Source organism: Apodemus sylvaticus, chromosome 4 (genome assembly GCF_947179515.1).
Source record: "Apodemus sylvaticus chromosome 4, mApoSyl1.1, whole genome shotgun sequence".
Taxonomy (NCBI): domain Eukaryota; kingdom Metazoa; phylum Chordata; class Mammalia; order Rodentia; family Muridae; genus Apodemus; species Apodemus sylvaticus.
In genome coordinates, this window is record NC_067475.1 from 79,494,439 (window position 1) to 79,515,923 (window position 21,485).

Sequence of the window (21,485 nt, forward strand, 5' to 3'; positions counted from 1 at the left end):
AAAAGAAAGCCCAAAGGAGAAATGGCTTAAAGATCCAGTCACACCAACAGGACCCAGAGGTCAAACTGGGTGACACAGGCCGCTGTGCAGCCCCACCTGAGCTGGCTGGCAGTCTGCTGAGATTTAGTACAAATGTAAATCTGAGGCCTAAGTATAAAAAGAAGCATTGTTTCTGCAAAGCTGAATTGGATCCTTAAGAGACTCATTCAAATTAGGTCACTTTCGGGCTTGTTTCTGTTTATTTTGCTTGCAGCTAGGGACTGAGGGCATAACAGGGCATCCTGTGCTAACCAGGCACTCTGGAGCTGGCTCCAGGCCAAGGTCAGTCCCTCTCAAAGCTGCGGTTAGAAACAAGCTCAGGGTTTTACAGAGTGAGCCAAACGCCAAGACTCTAGAGTGAGCTGTCCTCTCCTTGCTCTGCTTGCTTCAACATTCACGAGCTGATTCCCCTTAAAAAAGCAAACTGACCACCCCCACCTCCATCCCCCACCCCCACTCCCCTGCTGGAGAGATGGCACAGCACTTAAGAGCACTGGCTGCTCTGCTAGAAGACCTGGGTTCATTCCCCAGCAACCACATAGTGGCTCACAACTGTCCTTAACTCCAAAGCATCCTGATAACCTCACACAGACACACATACATGTAGGCAAAATGCCAATGCACATAAAATAAAAATAAATCAGTCATAAAAACGCAAATTAGGGGCTGGAGAGGTAGTTCAGCGGTAAAGAGCACCAGCCGCTTTTCCAGAGGTCCTGAGTTCAAATCCCAGCAACCACATGGCAGCTCACAACCATCTGGAATGGGATCTGATGTCCTCTTCTGTGTGTCTGAAGAGAGTAATAGTGTTTTCATCATGTATAATATAAAATAAATAAAATCTTTAAAAAAATGCAAACTGGGGGTGGGGGGTGTGGCGAGACAGTGAAGAGCATCTGTTGTTCTCCTAAGGGACCAGGAGTCAATCCTCAGCACACACATGGTAGCTCCCACTGTCCATAACTCAAGTTCCAGGGGATCCAGGGCCTACTTGTGACCTCTGAGGACATCCAGCATGCATATGGAACACAGACTTATGCACAGGCAAAACATTCATAAACATAAAGTAAAATAAATCTAAATTTTTTTAAAAAAAAGCAAACTGGAAATTGTAGGTGACTGGTCACTGGTAAGGTTTGTATAAAAACCATGTGGAATCTAGCCAGGTGGTGGTGATGGTGGTGATGGTGGTGCACACTGTTAGTCACAGCACTCCGGGAGGCAGAGGCAGGTGGATCTCTGAATTCAAGGTCAGCCTGGTCTACAGAGGGAGTTCCAGGACAGCCAGGACTACACAGAGAAACCCTGTCTCAGAAACAAACAAATAAACAGAAATACACTCACTTGATTGTCTTACTCAGGTTTTCTATTCCTTTACAAACATCATGACCAAGAAGCAAGCTAGGGAGGAAAGGGTTTATTCAGCTTACACTTCCACACAGCTCTTCATCACCAAAGGAAGTTAGGACTGGAACTCAAGCAGGCCAGGAAGCAGGAGCTGATGCAGAGGCCATGGAGGGATGTTTCTTACTGGCTTGCTCAGCCTGCTCTCTTATAGAACCCAAGAGCACCAGCCCAGGGATGGCACCACCCACAAGGGGTCCTCCCCATTGGATCCTTTTTTTTTTTTTTTTTTTTTTTTTTTGGTTTTTTTCGAGAGGGTTTCTCTGTGTAGCCCTGGCTGTCCTGGAACTCACTCTGTAGACCAGACTGACCTCAAACTCAGAAATCTGCCTGCGTCCCTGCCTCTGCCTCTGCCTCTGCCTCCCAAGTGTTGGGATTACAGGCATGTGCCACCACACCCAGCTTCCCACTGGATTCTTAATGGAGAAAATGCCTTATAGCTGGATCTCATGGAGGCATTTCCCCAACTGAAGCTTTTTTCCTCTGTGATAACTCCAGCCTGTGTCAAGTTGACACACAAAACCAGTCAGTACACTGGCTCCAGTTTCAGGAAAAAGACCTTGGCTCCACGTTGTTAAGTAGAAAATGAATGCATTTTATTTTAAACAGTAAAAATAATTTACTTCTGATCATGTTAAAATCAGAAGTAAATGAAATGATTAAAGTGGTGTAGGAGAGAAAAACCTCAATCCCACCGCCTCCTGCTTTCTAACTGTGCCCTGAGATTTAAATAGACTGAGTCCATTTATGGAGGCCGGGAGTGCTACACCGTGAGGCGTAACTCTGGTTACAGCTCTGTGGTCCAGAACTTGTCTACCAAACAAGAAGCTTGGAATTCCATCTCCAGCACTGTGAGAAAGAGAGGGGGTGAGGAGGGAGTGGGAAAATGACCAGTTTCACAGAGAAAATAAAAGCACATTTATCTTTTTACTTGAAACAGGTATGTAGCTGTGGGTGTCCTTGGAACTCACAACATAGACCAAACTGGCCTTGAACTCACAAAGATCTGCCTCTCCCTCCTGAGTGTTGGGATTAAAGGCATATGTCACCATGTCCAGTTTCCTTCCTTCCTTCCTTCGTTCCTTTCTTTTTTTGATTCATACAGTCTATTCTGATCATGGTTTCCCATCTCCCATCTTCTAGATCCTCCTTATCCATCCAACTCTGCTCCCTCTTTATCTCTCAAACAGGCAAATTAAAAAAAAAAAAAAAGCTGGAGGAAGCTGGGTGGTGGCGGCGGCGGGCGGCAGCGCACGCCTGTAATCCCAGCAGTCTGGGAGGCAGAGGCAGGCGGATTTCTGAGTTCGAGGCCAGCCTGGTCTACAGAGTAAGTTCCAGGACAACCAGGGTTACACAGAGAAACCCTGTCTTGTAAAAAACAAACAAACAAAAAACAATAAAAACAAAACAAAGCACAAACCCCATAAACATACAAAACTGAAAACCATAACTTACAAGCAAAAGACCAGCAGGATGAAAGAATGCCCAACCAAACCCAGCGAAACTTCACTGGAGAAAGCTAATGTTTGCTTTGGAAACCATTGTCAATCCGAGACAACCTCTTGATTGGGGGGGGGGGTCGTGTCTTCTCCCTGTCAGCCCATGGACCCTGCCTGGCTTGAACCTGTGCAGCCCTGCGCGTGCTGCCACAGTCTGTGAGTTCACAGGTGTGCCAGCCCTCTGTGTCTGGAAGACACTGCTTCCTTGGTGTCACCATCAACTCTGGCTCTTAGAGTCTTTCTGCATAGCTTGCTCAGCCCTGTGAGGGGTTTGATGAATATATCTTATTTAAGACTGGGTGTTCCAATGTCTCTCGCTCTGTACACCGCCCAGTTGTGGATCTCTGTGTCAATTCCCATCTACTACAGGGCAACCTTGTCTGATGGTGCCTGAGCAAAACACTAATGGACAGCTATAGAGAATTTCATTAGGATCATTTTATTGCTGTGTTTCTTAAACAGTATGATAGTATTTGGTTTTCCCCTAGGGCTCTGGTCTATCTAGTTTCAGGTTCTTGGCCCCCTGAACAGTGTCAGTTCTATATCATATATTAGGCCTTACATCCAATCAGCTAGTGGGTGGTTACTGCCATGATGCTGTACCACTAGTACCATGCAGTGGGAGCACACGCAGGGCAGCACAGTGGATAGCCGGTTTTGTAGCTGGTTTGGTTACCTTTCTCTGCAGAGTGCCTCCCAGTCCCATGAACTCTAGTCAGCAGGGGTGGAGGCTCTAGTTAGGCACTTGGTATATAGCTCGGTGTCTCTGTCTTCAGGGAGATATGTAAATGTCGTGTTCAGCAAGAGGTCCTTAACAACAATTTGCGAAGAATAACCAATAGCCTTGGCAATAGTTCAAGTTGTTTAGGGGTTTCCACGGGACCCCTTTGGCCAACAAGTCAGTTAAATGTAACCCATTTCTGGTGCTGAAGATTTCATTTAGTGGCAAAAGATGTCTGCTTGGGGCTTTGTGCCCGCTGTTATTTACTGACTCCATTTAGAGTTCCTTCATATGCGTATACATTTCAAGAAGTTTACTAGGATTCCATGTGACCCCTCAAACAGCCTCTTGCATTAGTTGTCCTTCTTATATTCTCTCCCTTACCTGTGTTCTCTTTCCTGTTTAATCCTGTTCTTGTCTCTCCCTAGGCTCTCTAAATATATATTCTATTTCCCCTTCCTTGGGAGACCCTTCCAAAATGATCCTCCTCTCCCACCTAGCTCAATATATAACATATCTGTGGATATGTTAATATGCCTATTGAAGGTTCAAAAGCTATCGACCACATATAAGAGAATACATACCATATTTGTCTTTTGGGGGTCTGGTTTACTTCCCTCAGCATTATATTTCTAGCTCTGTCTGTCCATTTTCCTGCAAATTTCACATTTTTAACAGCTAATTAAGCTGGGCGGTGGTGGCACACTCCTGCAATCCCAGCACTCTGGGAGGCAGAGACAGGCGGATTTCTGAGTTCCAGGCCAGCCTGGTCTACAGAGTGAGTTCCAGGACAGCCAGGGCTACACAGAGAAACTCTGTCTCGAAAAAAATCAAATCCAAAAAAACAAAAAAACAAAAAAAAAAAAAAAAAAAAGAAAGAAAGAAAAAAAGAAAAAAAGCTAAACAATATTTCGTTGTGTTAATGCACCACCATATTTTCATTATCCATTTATTTGTTGGTGGAAATCTAGGCTATTTTTCAATTTCTGGCTATCATGAGTGGATCAGCAATGAACGTGGATGAGGAAGTGTCTCTGCAGGAGGCTGTAGAGACTTCTGGGTATATACTTGAGAGTGGTTAGCTTAGCTGATTTCTACATTTCTATCAGTGCCACACTAATTTCTATAGTTACAAGTTTGTACTCCAACCAGCGATGAAGGAATGTCAGGATGATTGAGGTGAGTCTACGTATTGATGTCCACTGTTATCTTTTTTTTTCTTTCAGTTTTTCTTGAGACAGGGTTTCTCTGTGTAGCCCTGGCTGTCCTGGAACTCACTCTGTAGACCAGGCTGGCCTCGAACTCAGAAATCCGCCTGCCTCTGCCTCCCAAGTGCTGGGATTACAGGCGTGCACCACCACTGCCCAGCCACTGTTATCTTTTGAGTGGGTGCTTTATTTCTTGGATTCTTTATTTTTATTTTTTACTTTTTAGAGACAGGGTTTCTCTGTGTAGTCCTAGCTGTCCTGGAACTTACTCTATAGACAAACCTGGCCTTGAATTCACAGAGATCTGCCTGCTTCTGCCTCCTTCAAGTGCTGGGATTAATAGTGTGTATTACCATGTCTGGATCTTTATTGTTACTGTTGTTATTATTATTATCATTACTATTATTATTATTATGAATAAAAGTGCCCAAAGGCCAGAGGTGTCAGATCTCTTGACATGAGTTCTGGGAAGGAGCTTGACTCCGCTGTAGGAACAGTAAGTGCTCTTTTTTTTTTTCATAAGGTTTATTTGTTATTATAAGTAAGTACACTGTTGCTGTGTTCAGACACACTAGAAGAGGCTGTCAGATCTCATTACAGATGATTATAAGCCACATGTGATTGCTGGGATTTGAACTCAGGACCTCTGGAAGAACAGTCAGTGCTCTTAACTGCTGTACCATCATCTCTCCAGCTCATGTGTTTTTTTATTTTTTTAAGATTTATTTATTTTATGTATATGAGTACACTGCTCTCTTCTGACACAGCAGACCCCATTACAGATGGATTTGAACCACCATGTTGTTGCTGGGAATTGAACTCGGGACCTTTGGAAGAGCAGTCAGTGCTAAGCCATCTTTCCAGCCCACAGTAAGTGGTCTTAACTGAAGACACATCTCTCCAGCCCTGACTCTAACGTTAACGTGGAGTCTCCACCTCATAGCTGCAGGGCCTGGGGAGGTAGCTGAGTGGTAAAGAGCTTGACTTGCATACACAAGGCCACCAAGGGAAGAAGGACAAGGCTGCTCCATCTATAGCACCAAACCAGCGAGTTTTATGCCAGCTTGAAACAAGCTAGAAATATCTGAGAGGAGGGGACCTCAACAGAGAGTGCAGATCCGGCTGCGGGGCGTTTCCTTAATTAGCCATGGGGGTGTACCCAGCCCATTGTGGGTGTGCCGTCCTGGGGCCTGTGGTCCTGGGTTTTATAAGAAAGCAGGCTGAGCAGGCCATGATGAAAAAGCCAGCCCACCTCCCAAAGTCTCTGCATCAGCTCCTGCACCAGGTTTCTGACTTATTTGAATTCCTCTCCTGATTTTCTTGATGAACTACTGTGATGTGGAAGTGTAAGCTAAATGAACCCTTTCCTCCTCAACTTACTCTTTGGTCATGAATCATCCCAGCAATAGTAACTCTTTAACTAAGACATCCTTCATTCCAGCCCAGTAATAAGAAAAGAAGTGGAGGACATCTTTTAAAAGTACACTATGGCTGGGCGTGGTGGCGCATGCCTGTAATCCCAGCACTTGGGAGGGAGAGGCAGGCAGATTTCTGAGTTTGAGGCCAGCCTGATCTACAAAGTGAGTTCCAGGACAGCCAGGACCACACAGAGAAACCCTGTCTCGAAAAAACAAAAAAACAAAAACAAAAACACCAAAACCACTATGAAGCCAGGCATAGTGGTGCATTCCTTTAATCTCAGCACTTGGAAAGCAGAAAGAGGCAGATCTCTGTGAGTTCAAGGCCAGACTGGTATACAAAATGAGTTCCAGGACAGCCAAAGCTCATGGTAAGACCCTGTCTCAAAAACAAACAAATAAAAAAACAAACAAAATAACACACCCCTCCAAAAGAGTACTCTATGGGAGTGGCTCTATATCTGTCTGTCGGTCTACCCATATCATTTCTGTTCATTAGTGGTCAACATTTAATTACATGGCTGATCTTACTGGCTGGAGGAAGACTCAAGAATACTGGGCTTTGCTGTGCGGTCCCACAAGAAGATTAAATGAGGATCTGCTAGGGAAGGAGCAAATGATGGTGTCTACCACACAAGGATGTTGTAATCAGGCCCCAACCAACCTCCACTGCCTCACCCGTTTATCTGACCAGATATTCTTATCTGTGACAGGCTAAAATACATCACAGGTAGGGCAGAATTAAAATGGAATATAGATGCAAAATCTCCGGGACTCAGTGGGGACTTAATCCATGTGACGCTTGCTTGGATTTGGAACTATTCCTCAAGGGAAACCCGAATGGCTGCCTGGCAACAACAGAGGGCATTGGTGATTCCTGGAGGCCGCCTTCGTGGAAACAACTCTCATTGGCTGTTTCTTGAGTTCTGTGCATGGGATATTTTTTGTATCATTCTACAGTTACAGCCCATCAGAATTAAATCAACAGGATAAGTTGCAGAATTCTGTAAGGTTACCACCAACCATCACTATCACTGGGTAGGTCTTCTTCCTCCTCCTCCTCTTCCTCCTTCTTCTATTAATCTTTGAAACGGGAATAACAGGGTTGCTATGAAATGAGGTGGTTCATGTCAGCACGTGTAAGCGCTTAACATATTATCTATGCCAAATAAACATGGTTCACATTGTATTTTAGAAATGAATCTTCAGAATCACTAAACTTAAATAAAGCCAGCCACAGTGGCCCAGACCCGGAATCTCAACAGGCATTTAAAGCTGTCATTGGCAACATTAGATCCAGGGCTGCCTAGGCCACAGGAGACTGCTTGTAGCTCCGGGGATCGGAGATCCCCGGTTCCCAAGGGCACCTGAGGTCATGTGCACATACCCATACTCTGAAACAATTGAACCAAACCAGCTGACCAAAAATAAACTAACTAAATATTTTTCCCACGAATGTAAGGAGTCTTGAGAAACTTGCACAAGTGAGCCACTCCCATGTTAATAAAACCAGAAACTAAAGCTAGTGAGGTCCCGAGTAAGATCACGGAAGCTTGGACTCAAAGTACAATCACACAAGTAATTTAAAGTTCCTGTCACTACCACGGTCTTAAAAATTCTATTTCCTATATTAAATAAGTAAAATAGACAAGGCAGAGGCCCACAAAACCACTTGGAAGGCAAGGGCACTGGTGGCCAAGACTGACAACCTGTGACTGATCCTAGAATTTTACATTGTGGAAGGAGAGATTGGACACATAGAAATTGTCCTCTGACCTCTAACCCTTGTTAGGGTTACACATGCACACCTCCTCCCTCCAACCCTTGTATTTTTAAATGTTAAAAACAAACAAACAGCTGAGCAGTGGTGGCGCACGCCTTTAATCCCAGCACTTGGGAGGCAGAGGCAGGTGGATTTCTGAGTTTGAGGCCAGCCTGGTCTACAGAGTGAGTTCCAGGACAAGCCAGGGCTACTCAGAGAAATCCTGTCTCGAAAAACAAACGAACGAACAAACAAACAAACACCCCAAAAACAAAAACTAAAAAACCCAAGCGGACGAACAAACAAAAGCAGGGATAACGGGAGGTCAAAGATATTCCCTAGAAGAGATAATAATTACCTTATAATTAAAAAAGCTGAACACGACACATGTGTGCAATCATACCTTTCATCATGGAGGCTGAAGGCAATAGAATTGTTTCGAGATAAGAGGCCAGCCAGGACTGCATAGGGAGCGAAGCACATCTGTATGGAACTCTGCAACGCTGGGGAAAGATGAGAACGCAGGCCGGAACTAAGGTGCGCGGAACGCCTGATAGCCTGGGACAAGGAATGGACGGTTTCTTGCAAAAGGCGCTGGGGCGGGACGGGCCCGCGCATGCGCCTTGCGGGCGGCGCGGTGCTAGTCGAATGTCCGGGCTGCGGACGCTGCTGGGCTTGGGGCTGCTGGTTGCAGGCTCGCGCCTGCCACGGATCGCAAGCCGGCAGAGTGTGTGCGGTGCAGGGCCCATTTGGTGGGGAACGCAGCGCCGGGCCTCGGAGACCATGGCAAGCGCGGCGGTGAAGTACCTGAGGTACGGCCGCGCTCTCCCGCGGGGGCGGGGCGGGGCAGGCCGCGGCCCCAGCACCCCAGGGGCGGACTCAGGCCAGGACTTCCCTCAGCCAGGAGGAGGCTCAGGCCGTGGACGAAGAGCTTTTTAACGAGTACCAGTTCAGCGTGGATCAACTCATGGAGCTGGCCGGGTTGAGCTGTGCCACGGCCATTGCCAAGGTATGTGGCACAGCGAGAAGGCTGCGCGGAGCGGGTGGGATAGTCCGGGCGGTGGAGCACACAGCACAGCGGCGACTGCCCGACCCTTTGCACTTCTGCCTTCAGGCTTATCCCCCCACGTCCATGTCCAAGAATCCCCCGACTGTCTTGGTCATCTGTGGCCCCGGAAATAACGGAGGGGATGGGCTGGTCTGTGCGCGACATCTCAAACTTTTTGTGAGTATGTGAATGGAGTTTTTGTGGCAAGGTGTAAGGATTCGGGATCGGAGATTGAATGGCTGCTTTCCTTTTCAACTAGGGTTACCAGCCAACTATCTACTACCCCAAAAGACCTAACAAACCACTCTTCACTGGGCTAGTGACTCAGTGTCAGAAAATGGACATTCCTTTCCTCGGTGAAATGCCCCCCGAGGTAGGTGGGTTGATGCCTCATCTCTCCAGTAAGTACTGCCCCTGCCCTGCCCTGCCCTGCTCAGACCAGGCTGGCCTGCCTAGTGTCTGTCTGCCCTAAAATGTGCTCTCTGAATAAAAGTGGTGTAGAAGCCCCTCCATGTTGTGTGCTCCACGACTTTCCAACACTGCCAACTCCAGGCGTTCCTATCCTGCAGCCAAACAACAACCCCTCCCACAAGATGCAGTAGATCTCACAGTAGTCTGGCCCTCAGGGACTCATCCCGAACCTTTTCTGTAGAGGCAAGGATTAAAGAGTGGGAAATCAGAAATTAAAAACAAAACAAAAGGGCTGGAGAGCTGGCTCAGCAGCTAGGAGCACTGGCTGCTCTTCCAGACGTCATGAGTTCAATTCCCAGCAACCACATGGTCACTTATAATCATCTGTAATGGGATCTGATGCCCTCATACATTAAATAAATAAAATTAAAACAAATCAAAAAACAACCTTATCCTATGGATGAAGATACTGACCCCCAGAACTAGTCCCTTCTGGCTTCAGTCTCCGGAAGCCTGAGACCAGCTGTCAGCGCCCCTCACCAGTGACAGGCAGGTACTCAGAACAGAAATATGCCTGGACTCAGACTGGCCTGAATGAAGGACTTTATTTTTGCCTTAGGAACCAGTTATATCCATGCTTTGGTGGTCAGTGGTGCAGGGACAGCCCTCTCTATGTGACCACTTCTGACTTTCCTTCCTCTTCCTGCACCCTCCCAGCCCATGATGGTCGATGAGCTGTATGAGCTGGTGGTGGACGCCATCTTCGGCTTCAGCTTCAAGGGTGATGTTCGGGAGCCATTCCACAGCATTCTGAGTGTCTTGAGTGGACTTACTGTGCCCATTGCTAGCATCGACATTCCCTCAGGTGCTGAGACTCAGGTGGCTGGGGGACTCGTGCTCAAAGGCCGGTGCCCAGGGGACTGCTCCACGTTAGGGCTGGGGAGCAGAGTTGGTGCCGGCTGGCCCTGTGGGAAAACCTGAGCCTGACGGTACATGGGACTGAGCTCAAGTGGGGACTGAGGGGCTTCCCTCTTCCTCAGGACCAGGCCTCCTGTACTTGCTTACACTGCTTTCTCTCTTCAGGATGGGATGTAGAGAAGGGAAACCCTAACGGAATCCAACCAGACTTACTCATCTCACTGACAGCACCCAAGAAGTCTGCAACCCAGTTTACTGGCCGATACCATTACCTTGGGGGTCGTTTTGTACCACCTGCTCTAGAGAAGAAGTACCAGCTGAACCTGCCATCCTACCCTGACACAGAGTGTGTCTACCGTCTACAGTAAGGGCGGAGGGTAGGCAGGTTTCTCAATAAAGACTCGGTACCTTCTGTCTTGAAACTGGAATCTTTTGGCCTTAATTATCGGTGGGTTATGCTTTCTCTGGGGAAACAGACCAGCATTTGTAAGCAATGGAAAATAACTCAGTTGTGATCTTTCACCCAGGAATGATTATTTATTTTTAATACACGGGGAGGTAGTTAACACCTCTAAACTAATTCAGCTTAGCATTGTAGCAAGACCCCCAGAGGTTAACAGAATTTCTTCAAGTCTCCAAGTGCCACCTCCTTTGTGTTCAGACCTTCTCATGCTGGGAAAGGTGCTGTCAGCTGGGAATGACCTATGAGCTTGGGGCCGGAGCTCTCATTTAACCATGATTAGAAACAGGCAGTCAGGGAGGGTAACCCAACCCATACATATAAATGTATGTTTTTCTTAACCTTCACGGTATTTAAAATGAAAGCATTTTGCAGGGTGTGATAGTGCATGCCTCTGATCTAAGCACTCATGAGGCAGAGGCACATGGATTTCTGTGAGTTCTAGGAAAGCCAGAGCTATATTAGAGAAACCCTGTCTCAAAAACAAAACAAAGGCATTTCATGTAAGTCTACATTTTCAGATTTTTAGAAGAGTTCCAAATATTCGCCCATCGTGATTCCTCTTCCCACCATCCTTTAGCTGGTGAGCTACTGGGCACCAGGTTTATACTTTTGGGCAGGTTTCATGGGGGGGGGGGCACACCCACCCCCTCAGCCAGCATAGAATGCTTTGGCTCTTGGCTCCAGGGCTGCTTGCAGGAGTGTGCAGAAACCCTGCCCCAAACCAGGCTACCCCTGAAAAGGAGTCAGCTGAGATCCGCCTAGACCCTCAATCCCTCTTTCGCTTCTTTTTGGCTCTCTCCTTTGGGTGTGGCTGATTTTTCTCACCTTCATCCTCTGCTTCCCAAGTCCTGCCATCATCATCATTGCTTACATCCAAGACCTCCTCACAGCACTGCTGTCTTTTCTTTTTGTCTTTTCTTCTGACCTTTCTCTCTCCTTTTGTTAAGTCATCCTTTCTTTCTTCCTCTTGGGTATCCAAGTCCCCCCCACACGTCTGTCGTTTCTTGCTGTTTCTCCTGGGATCTTTATCTGCTCTGCCTGTCACATCTCTGCCTCCTTCACAGACTCCCATCTCCCCCTCTTCTTCATGGCGTTGCCTTCTCCTCTTCTTCTTTTTCCTGGAAGACCGATCAGGTTGGTCTGTGCTCAGTTCTCCGGGCCCACTCTCTCCTGCAGCCTCTTCCTCCTCACTTCCTAGAGCTGTTCGCTCTCTCTCATCTTTCTGCCTCTTTTTCTTCTTCCTGCTTTTCCTGACGCTCTTGTCGGTGTGCTCCAGGAGCTCCTCACCTAGACTCCTTTCAGTTGTTGCAGACTCTTCTTCCTCTTTCTGTTTCCTCTTCTTTTTCTTTTTTTGGGGAGGCTCGCTGTCAGTCAGTGGATGAGAGGTGCCCACGTCCTTTGAGCCTTTGAGCCGAGCCAGAAAGGCCTGCTCTTGGGCCTCTAGGCGAGCAAGCTTGGCCTTCATGGTGATTCCAAGCCGGGCAGCCCTAAGACAGATGATGGGTCCAAGTCAGCAAGGGGATTACAGAGAAAGTGGGGAGCAGAGGGAGCGAGCTGCCTAGCTTCAGATGTGAACTTGTCAACAGCAGCAATTATTCCCTTGGAATGAAAATAATTGGGAAGTAGCACAGGCCGTCCTCAAGCAAGGGCAGAAAAGATAGAAAACCCAGAAAATGGCCACAACTTACTTGTGCGCTGTTCGCCCCTCACAAGCTTTGAGTAGCATCTCATCAGTCAGTCTGTAAGGGCAGATGACAGGTCACAGATATGGTAAGAGGGCTTGGGTTTTTTTTCTCTAAAAACATTCATCTTCATTATTTGAAGTGCTAAGAATACAAGGATTTGCACAATCTAATTAATTCCACAAACATGCACCTACTCTCCTCTGACAAGAGCTCAGTCAAGCATTAGGCTTAGGTTCATTCTCTTAAGATTCAAAGCATCTCCCACATGCCCTCAGTACCAAAATAAAGTCTCACATCTTCGGGGGCATGGGCTCATGGGTGTCAACATCACTGTAGCTCTCCAAGTCTCTGTCAGGCTTCTCTTCACCTGAGGTTAGTGTGGCAGTCTAGAAGAAAAGGATGGAAATGGATGAAGCCAACTTAATGCCATTACCAACTCTCCTCCATTTCTGAAACCCTTATGGAGTCACTGCGCAAGGCATGAATTTGACAGCCCTCAGCATTATTCCTTGCAAATTCATGCAGTCTGTGCATTTTAATTTGGGCAGATGATGGGCCACAGATACTGGGAAGTAGAGCAGCCAGGGCCTCTGGCTCACAACTGGCTGACTGTAGAACAAGCAGGGGAAAGTGCTCTGAGTATCATGGTGGAGTATGTGCGGGTGACTGACAATAAAGACAGCACCCCATCCCCAGTATTCTTGTTTAACTAGACTCATAACCTAGTATGGGCCACGTCGCTGAGATAGATCCAGGCAGATAGCTCAGCTGGTAACAACACTTGCTATGCAAGCATGAGGACCTAAGTGTAGATCTCCACTACTGGTGCTGGAGATCTACGCCTATTAATGCTGAGTAGGCGTGCTGCTCACCTGCAGTCTCAGCAAGCAAGCTAGCTTGGTAGCTAAACTAGACAAATTAGCAAGCTCTGGACTGAAGTAAGAGGCCCCAGCTCAGTATATAAGGTGGAGATCAAAAAGATACCTAGCCTCCATATGCACACATGCATTCCCACACATATGTCGGCACATATACACACACCAAAATGAAAGAGAAAGAAAGGAAGGAAGGAAGGAAGGAAGGAAGGAAGGAAGAAAGGAAGGAAGGAAGGAAGGAAGAGAATGAGATGAGTCCAGTCCAGATGTAGCTACATGGACAGTTATTATGAATGTTGCCTGTCTTACAGATAACGCAGGCCAGGGTTTGATGAGTGGTTTCTAGAGGGTGTGTATGTATAATCTCAATCTGAAAGCAAGAAATGGTTGGCAAGTAAAGGGTAAAGGAAGAACAACTGACAGAGGAAAGGGCAGATGGGAAAACACAGCTTCTTAAAGGAGAAAAAAAAGACCTGCTGGCTAGTGTGTACCGGGCCCAGAAAGAAGTGAGTGAGATCTGCAGCATAAAGGGCCACAGACAGACTCATTAAAAAGGATGGAGGTGGACGTGGTGGCACACACCTTCAATCCCAGCGTTCATGAGGCAGAGACAGGTAGATCTCTGAGTCTGAGGCCAGCCTGGTCTACAGAGTGAGTTCCAGGACAGCCAGGGCTACACAGAGAAACCCTGTCTTGAAGAAACAAAAGCAAACAAAAAGGATCATGATACTGTAGCTGTCTTTTGCTACTTTGTGGGTTCTTCTTTCTTCCACACTTCACTCATTTTCTTCCATCCTTTCAACCCCTAACACTAGACAGAAGAGGGAAAAAGGACAGAGAGGAAAGGAGGCAGTGTTATTGTTAGACCACTTCCTACTGATTAGGAGCATGGAATTCCTTAAGGCAAGTTTGATCATCACTAACAGGATATCAGATGTCTTCCTTTTTCTTCTTTTATGTATGACTACTTAACAACCCACAACCAACAACCCACAACACCCTTCCTCTGGGGCCTAGCATTATATAACCTCTGAAAAGTCCCCAGAATTCCAAATGTAACAGAATCAAAGAAAATACTTGCTGCTGGCAAAACCACACCTCTGCTAGAGTATGAGGCAGATCAGTCGGCTGCTGACTGCAATCTGAAACAGCCCATATCCCACACCTGAGATTAACACAAAAACATATTCCCATAATATTTCTGTGTTTCTCAAAGAAACCAAAAGTCTTATCACATAGGACAATGTTTCAGAGAGAACCTTATGGATGCTTTCTCGGTCAGCTGACTGTGGTGGAGAGTGAGAATAGAGGCAAGGAATACCTGAACCGAGGAGATGTGAGACGCAGACTCTGGAAGGGCAGCTAGACAGCGGTGAAAGCCCTGGGCACAGAATCTACACTCACTAACTGCTGGATCTGTTCTTTCTGCTTCTACTAATCAGCTGTGGGCTCTTCCGCAAACCATTTTTATTCTTTGGGTCACATATATAAAATAAGGATGGACCAGGAAATCTCACTGGACTCTCCTGGCTTCTAACTCGTTTAAAATTACACACCAACATACCCCACCCCAGCAGCTCCTAACTAAATGATAACTCTCCCTCCCACTGTGCACTGCTGCTTCCCCAGCAGACGGGGTGGTCCGGGAACTTAACATTTCAGCTCTGGGTGCGGGCCCAGGTACAGGAAGCTGGACATCCTGGGAATTAGTTGGACACACAGGCAGCTGATCAGGACCCAGGGAGATGGGAGCAGCTGAGAGCTGGCTCTCACTCTAGTACCTTCACAAATTTCTGATACACCAAGCTGGGCTTGGGGTGGCTGCGCTGGGCCGTCTCCTTGGAAAGGCGCCTTATCTGCACTCCATCCTGTTGGGAAATACAGGTGAGAAAGTGCATGCTGTACTGCCCTACCCCACCCCAGGCCTGCAGGTCTCTTCAATGTGCCCGACAAGCTCATACCTTCCCTGAGTCCACTACCAGGCTGGCAGCAGTCTTGTTGAAGAGATCACTCCACCAGTGGTCTGTAAATTCCTTGGCAGGGTCGTGTCCCACCTCCACATGAATAATAAGTAGAAGTCACAGTCTGAGCACCGCCCACTGGCCCTCATGGGTCCCCTCGCCCATTCATGCTGACCGCCTCCCAGTCTTACCCCATGGGTATCTTGCTTCAGTGTCACCCTGAGGGCCTGGGTAATGCCATTTTCTCTCCGGCCCAGGCCCTTGCCTGCAGAGGAAAGTGAGTGATTTATTTTGTAGCCTGACCTGAACCGTCATCAGGTCTTCCCGGATTAACTGCCATTCCTTTACTGATCACTGAATATACTCTGTGCATTTCAGTAACCTACCTCACTCTGTTCCTTCTAGCCCTGCTCAATGCCTCCATCTGAACCAGAACCATCTTTTCTGTCTCCTTGTGGCCTCCTCTAGTCTGCCCAACCACTTGTCCCTCATTGTCCCTCCTTATCCAAAATGAGGAGTTCTCCCATTCTTCCCTAATCCAGATGGGCCAGAAAACCTATGCTTCTGAACACTTCTCTTTAAGCTGGTCTCTCCTCCGGTTGCACTGACGCGGGCAGAGGAGAGTAGGGAGCCGGGAGGATATGGCCGAGACCCTAGCACACCTTGAGTCCATCCGTGCTTCAGCAGCTGCTTTTCAGCAAACTTCATCCCACGACTCTTGACCTCTGGGGTGACACTCATGGCAGGGACTATCCTCAGGTTCTCACCAGGCAGTGTGGCACCATCCTTTGAACAGGGAAAGAAAGGACCAGAAGTAGAGCTTAGATAGCAGGGTGCTTCTCTGGCATCCACAAAGCCAGGCTTCAACCCCAGCATCGTGTAAAATAAGGCACGCTGGCCACACATGTAATCCCAGCAGTTGGAGTAGAGACAAGAGCATCAGAAGTTGATCATCTACAACCACATAGGAAGGCTGAAGCCAGCCTGTGCTGCAAGAGACCCTACATGAGTAAAAAGGAACGGGTGGTAGTGTGGGCTAGGGCTGTGTCTTAGTGTACCTTAGTAGGTAGAGAGCTTGCCTGGCATGCATGAGGTCCCAGGTTCAATCCCTAGCATTGTGTAACTAGGTGTGGTAGTGCACATCTGTAATCCCAACTCTGGGAAAGTGGCAAAAGGCTCAGGAGCTCAAGGCTGACTAGGGGCGTGGGACCAACCTGAAATGCTTGAGACCCTGACTGTGCCCAAAGTACATAAAGCTGCTTGTGTAAGACAAAAAAAGTTTATGTGTATGCCCAGGTGTATGTATATGCACTACATGCATGCAGGAACTGGAGTTATAGTTGTGAGCTGCCATGTGGGTGCTAGGAACTGAATCCAGTTCCTCTACAAGAGTAGTAAGTAAGTGCTCTTAACCACTGAACCATCTCTCCAGCCCTTGAATTCTTCTTGAGTCCTGCGAGACACCAAGAGGAAGACTGTTCTTTGAGGAGTCCATTCTCTGGCCAAAGGGGCCAACACCCAATACAAGCAGGATGAAGGAGGGTCACTGTTAATACTGATACCTAGGTGTGTGGCATCAGGCTATACTGAAGCCTCATGAATGTGAAAATTTTCATTCAATCTTGCTACCCTACTCAGGGGCCTTGAATAGCTTAGGTGGTGTGATGGTTGGTATTGGGGTCAGCATGGCAGGAATTACCTGAACAGCGAGCCTGCAGTTACCCTGCAGATTAGATTAGTTAGCCTCTGTACAGGTCTGTGAGAGGTTAGCCTTTTAAAGGTAACTGAGGTGGGAAAACCTCAGTCAGTGGCACCATTCACTGGACTTGAGTCCTGGACTAAAGGAAGCTACGGCCAGAAAGATGGCTCAGCGAATAATGGAGCTTCCTGTCAAAACCGACGTTTAGTCCTAGAAACCTACTTAGTGGAAGGAGAGAACCACCTGCCATACCCATGCTCATTCTCTTACACACACACACACACACACACACACACACACACACACACTCACTCACTCACTAGCTTCTTGCTAGACTAAGTCACACACTATCAAATAAAGAATTCAAACCAGGAAGCCTGTGCAGAGTCTGTTTACATTGTGAAAACAAAGTTATGAAGTGTTTGGTAACTTGAGCCAGAGACTGGTACTTAAGAGAGCCTACAGTCCACACTTCTTGCCCAACACCTGCCCTGACCTGGAGTGGGAGCCAAACCTTCCACCCATGTTACTGCCTCATCAGGCTTCCAGAAGCTGCCATGTGGAAACTGTCTGGTATAGGAAGGAAATGCTAACTGACCACTAAGTAAGCAAAGATGGCTGTTACGCACTCTCACCTCATTATACTCCAGAGACAGTCCTGTCAACTAGGTATCGTCCTCATCTTACAAGAGAGGAAAAAAGGCCGGGAACCCTTGCCTATTCAGGAACCTTGAATACTAGCCCTGATTCTAAGTAGCCAAATTTCTTCACCGTAACTCACGCATACTTCCTTTTGCCCCAGAAGGGCATTACCTCACTTTATTACACTAAATTTACCTCCAAAGTGTAAGATGTCACATCACACAGGATGTTGAGAACTTAGACTACTAATATCAATTTGTGCTAAAATAACTTGTTATGGACACAATTGTTTTTTGTTTTTGTTTTGAGATTATATATCCCTGGCTATTCTGAAACTCTATGTAGACCAAGCTGGCCTCACACTCACAGAGAGCTGCTTGGTTCTGCCTACCAAGCACTGGGATCAAAGGTGTGAGCCACCACCCTGGCTACAGAAAACTTAAAGCTGACTAGTGGGACTCCTGGAGTAAACCTGGAGCTTCTCAAAGAGGCAGCTCTAAAGGGCAACTTCCATTATTTCTAAAGTCCATTAGAATCCCTTTATGAAGCCCAACACAACTTTAGGCAATATTCCTAAACATTATATATTAGGTGTAAGAATGAGGAACAGGATTTCCATCCAATAGAAGGTGACAAAGCCAGGCAGTGGTGGCGCACGCCTGTAATCCCAGCACTTGGGAGGCAGAGGCAGGCAGATTTCTGAGTTTGAGGCCAGCCTGGTCTACAGAGTGAGTTCCAGGACAGCCAGGGCTATATAGAGAAACCCTGTCTCGAAAAAAACCAAAAAAAGAAAAAAAAAGAAGGTGACAAGCATCTACCTGTCCATCAAGACATGGGCTGTCCAAGTCTCCAAGGAATAAGCTGGAAAAAGGTGTTTAATAGATGTTAAGTGACACCTGAATGTTTCCAGGTGTAATAGCAAAGTAAAATAGAGAACTTTACAAAGCAGGAAACGAAACTCCAGAGTCTGGTTTGGGAGTGCCTTACTACTAGAGAGTAGGAATGTCAGCATCAGATAGGCAAGATGGCTCAAGAGATAGGCTCAGCAAACCTGCCCTGTGCCTCAGTAACTCCAGTAACAGACACGCTCAAGAGCAGATGAGACAGAATCCTTACGGGAACACTTCAGTAAGTGCAAATGCCTGGCTTTCTCGTGGCGCTGCTAAAACAGCTATAAACATCATTTCAAACGCATTCTTGTGGACTGCACTCTTGGGAAACACAGCAAGTGATGCAGGAGCTTCTAGACTTAAGGGAAAGGTCTTTGAATCATTAATCATTGATGTGGAAACTCAGTGGGACCAGAGTCTACAGGGGACTTAAATACAGAGCCAGGTAGTGTGCTGATGATGCAGGAATCACACAGGCCAGAGCCAGCACTTATAACTGGGAGCTGGAGAGGACCAGCTCTGTCCTGGCCTGCTCCTCTCCCCTTTGGCCTGCCTCTCCCAGAGAATTCGGTTACTCCCTGAAATGACTGCTGCTTATTTTTCTGTTTGGCTATTACTATATTTCACAGTAGGCCTACTCTTTGATACTGACTGTGTAGATGGTATTCTAATTTCTAATCATTAGTCTAGAGGAAAAAGACAGCTCCACCCTAGAATAGGCTAGACCCTATTGAACATTGTAATTACTTCTGAAAGAGTAAAGGTGTTTTTTAAAACTTAAAAAAAAAATTAGTTTAGTTGTCTGAGTGTTTTGCCTGCACGTAAATGCACCATGTGCACACAGTGCCATCGGAAGCCAGAAGAGTCTGTTCAATGCTCTAGAACTGATGTTGTACGTGGTTGTGAGCTACCATGTGGGTGCTGAGAATGCAGGTCCTCTGGAAGAGAAGTACTCTTAATGACAAAGTCACCCCTCCCACCCACTAAATAAATCCCACCAATGACCAAATCCCTGTTGTGCAAATCTCAAGGAACACAGAACACCAAGGTAACACAACTCCTTCAAAACTGAAGGGACCAGGAGATAAAAAGTGGTCAGGACTTTAGGACAGGACTTCAAAAGCACCATGTAAAAATCCAGGTAACACTTGTACTCCCAGTGATGGTCAGACAACCCTGCCTAATAAATTAGAGACTCAGTCCCAAAAATCAGGTTAATTCCTGAGGTTGACCTCTGGCCTCGATATGCATGCACCCACCACACACATTTGCTCACATACACATTTCAAGCAAGCAAGCAAGCAAACAAACAAACAAACAAACAAACACCCCAGAGGCTGGAGAGATGGCTCAGTGGTTAAGAGCACTGGCTGCTCTTCCAGAGGACCTGGGTTTGGTTCCCAGCACCCATAGGTTCCAGGGGATTAGGTACCCTCTTCTGGTCTCCTCAGGGAACCAATCACACATGTGGCATACAGACATACAAGCAGGCAAAACAATTCTTTTTAGGTTTGCTTATTTATTGAATTAAGCCACTAAATCTGTAGTATTTTGTTTTGTAGAAATGAAGCTAATGCACAAGATAGTGGCCGACAATAGGCTGGCCTCAAAGGCATGCAGCACCAGTGCCTGCTTCCCTCTTCTTCCCGTGACTGCATAGACTGTGTAGTTTCCCAGGTAACCACCAGTGATAACAATGCTTTATTAAGGGAATATGCTCTTGTGTACTCTGGTGTCTAGGAATATTCTTCAATTCTGCATAGCTAAATGCCCCAAAGCTCCCAAAACCTTATAGAATGGAGGCAGGGGGTTGGCAGGTGTCTCGAGACAATCAAATTTAGGAAGAACCACTTATCTATCCACCTTTCCACTAGGAAGGATGATTACATGAAGCCCAAATGAAACGGAACTGTGAGCACAGCAACAGAAAAATAGGGTGAAGAAGTGGTCCTACCTTGCCTCTTGGATTTTTTTGTTTTTGAGGCCTCACTGCTGGCCAGGGTTACACCGGCCTGCCTCTCTTCCAGATGCTGCCTTGTTTCTTGATATGACAACACAAGTAAAATATAGATGCTGAGGTCACCAAGCAATGACCACCTCTCATGATTTTAACACTAAGAATAACCATACCCCTCACTTGTTGTGCATTGACTCACCAAGAGCCTGCTATCAACTGCTTCACGCGGATCATCTCATAGATGCCTGCCAACATCTTATAAGGTATTACTCATCCTTAATTTATGAAGAAGAAATCGAACACTGATAATTCGAACACCAAACAACTGGCCAAATAGTAGATCCAGGATTGGTTGTGAGGCATTTCATGAGCAACTACCTGCTTTGAGCTCGTTGTTCTTTCTGCTGTACGACTTCCCACATTCTATTTCTCATCACAGTAATTCAAAACCACACTCCCCGGAAGTCGGAGACAAGCTTTATTTCCCTGCCCTTGACAATCGTTCAGCGTTTCTGGATTGAACTGAGTGACACAGTAGGAATCGCTTTTAACGCACTTGCAATGGACAGGCATGGGCCGACGCAGCCTAATCTGTGAGGGCTGCAAGTACACTGTGAGACGCTGTCACCTCTCTAGCCAGTTTCTGGGGATGGCCAAAGGCACCCGTTTGCAGCAGCCTAGAGGACCAACCGCCGCCTTTTCCTCCTGTTATAAATCCAACCCCGCAGCCACAGATTCAGCAGGATGTAACTACTCTCGGATCTTCGCCTTTGTTCCCGCCCCTGTGGAAAGCAAGCTCCTTACCGTAAGCGGTCAGCATACAGTCCTCTCCGTGGAAGCACGTGCCACACCCGACTTGGGAGCGGCCATCTTCCCGGAAGTGAA

At 46.9% G+C, this 21,485-nt stretch overlaps 2 protein-coding genes across 2 annotated transcripts; one reads left to right on the forward strand and one right to left on the reverse strand.

Annotated features, from left to right (window-relative positions):
* The first annotated feature begins 8,658 nt into the window (after positions 1-8,658).
* Positions 8,659-10,850, forward strand: Naxe (NAD(P)HX epimerase). The gene is made up of 6 exons (XM_052180161.1): positions 8,659-8,863; positions 8,952-9,060; positions 9,166-9,276; positions 9,359-9,472; positions 10,228-10,375; positions 10,594-10,850. Exons 1-6 carry the CDS (start codon positions 8,700-8,702, stop codon positions 10,794-10,796), a joined length of 849 nt encoding a protein of 282 aa, XP_052036121.1. The 5' UTR covers positions 8,659-8,699; the 3' UTR covers positions 10,797-10,850.
* An 87-nt stretch (positions 10,851-10,937) lies between these two features.
* Positions 10,938-21,485, reverse strand: Gpatch4 (G-patch domain containing 4). The gene is made up of 8 exons (XM_052180160.1): positions 21,405-21,485; positions 16,075-16,198; positions 15,604-15,677; positions 15,413-15,505; positions 15,233-15,319; positions 12,871-12,962; positions 12,580-12,630; positions 10,938-12,378 (listed from the first exon to the last, which is right to left on the reverse strand). Exons 2-8 carry the CDS (start codon positions 16,151-16,153, stop codon positions 11,658-11,660), a joined length of 1,197 nt encoding a protein of 398 aa, XP_052036120.1. The 5' UTR covers positions 16,154-16,198; positions 21,405-21,485; the 3' UTR covers positions 10,938-11,657.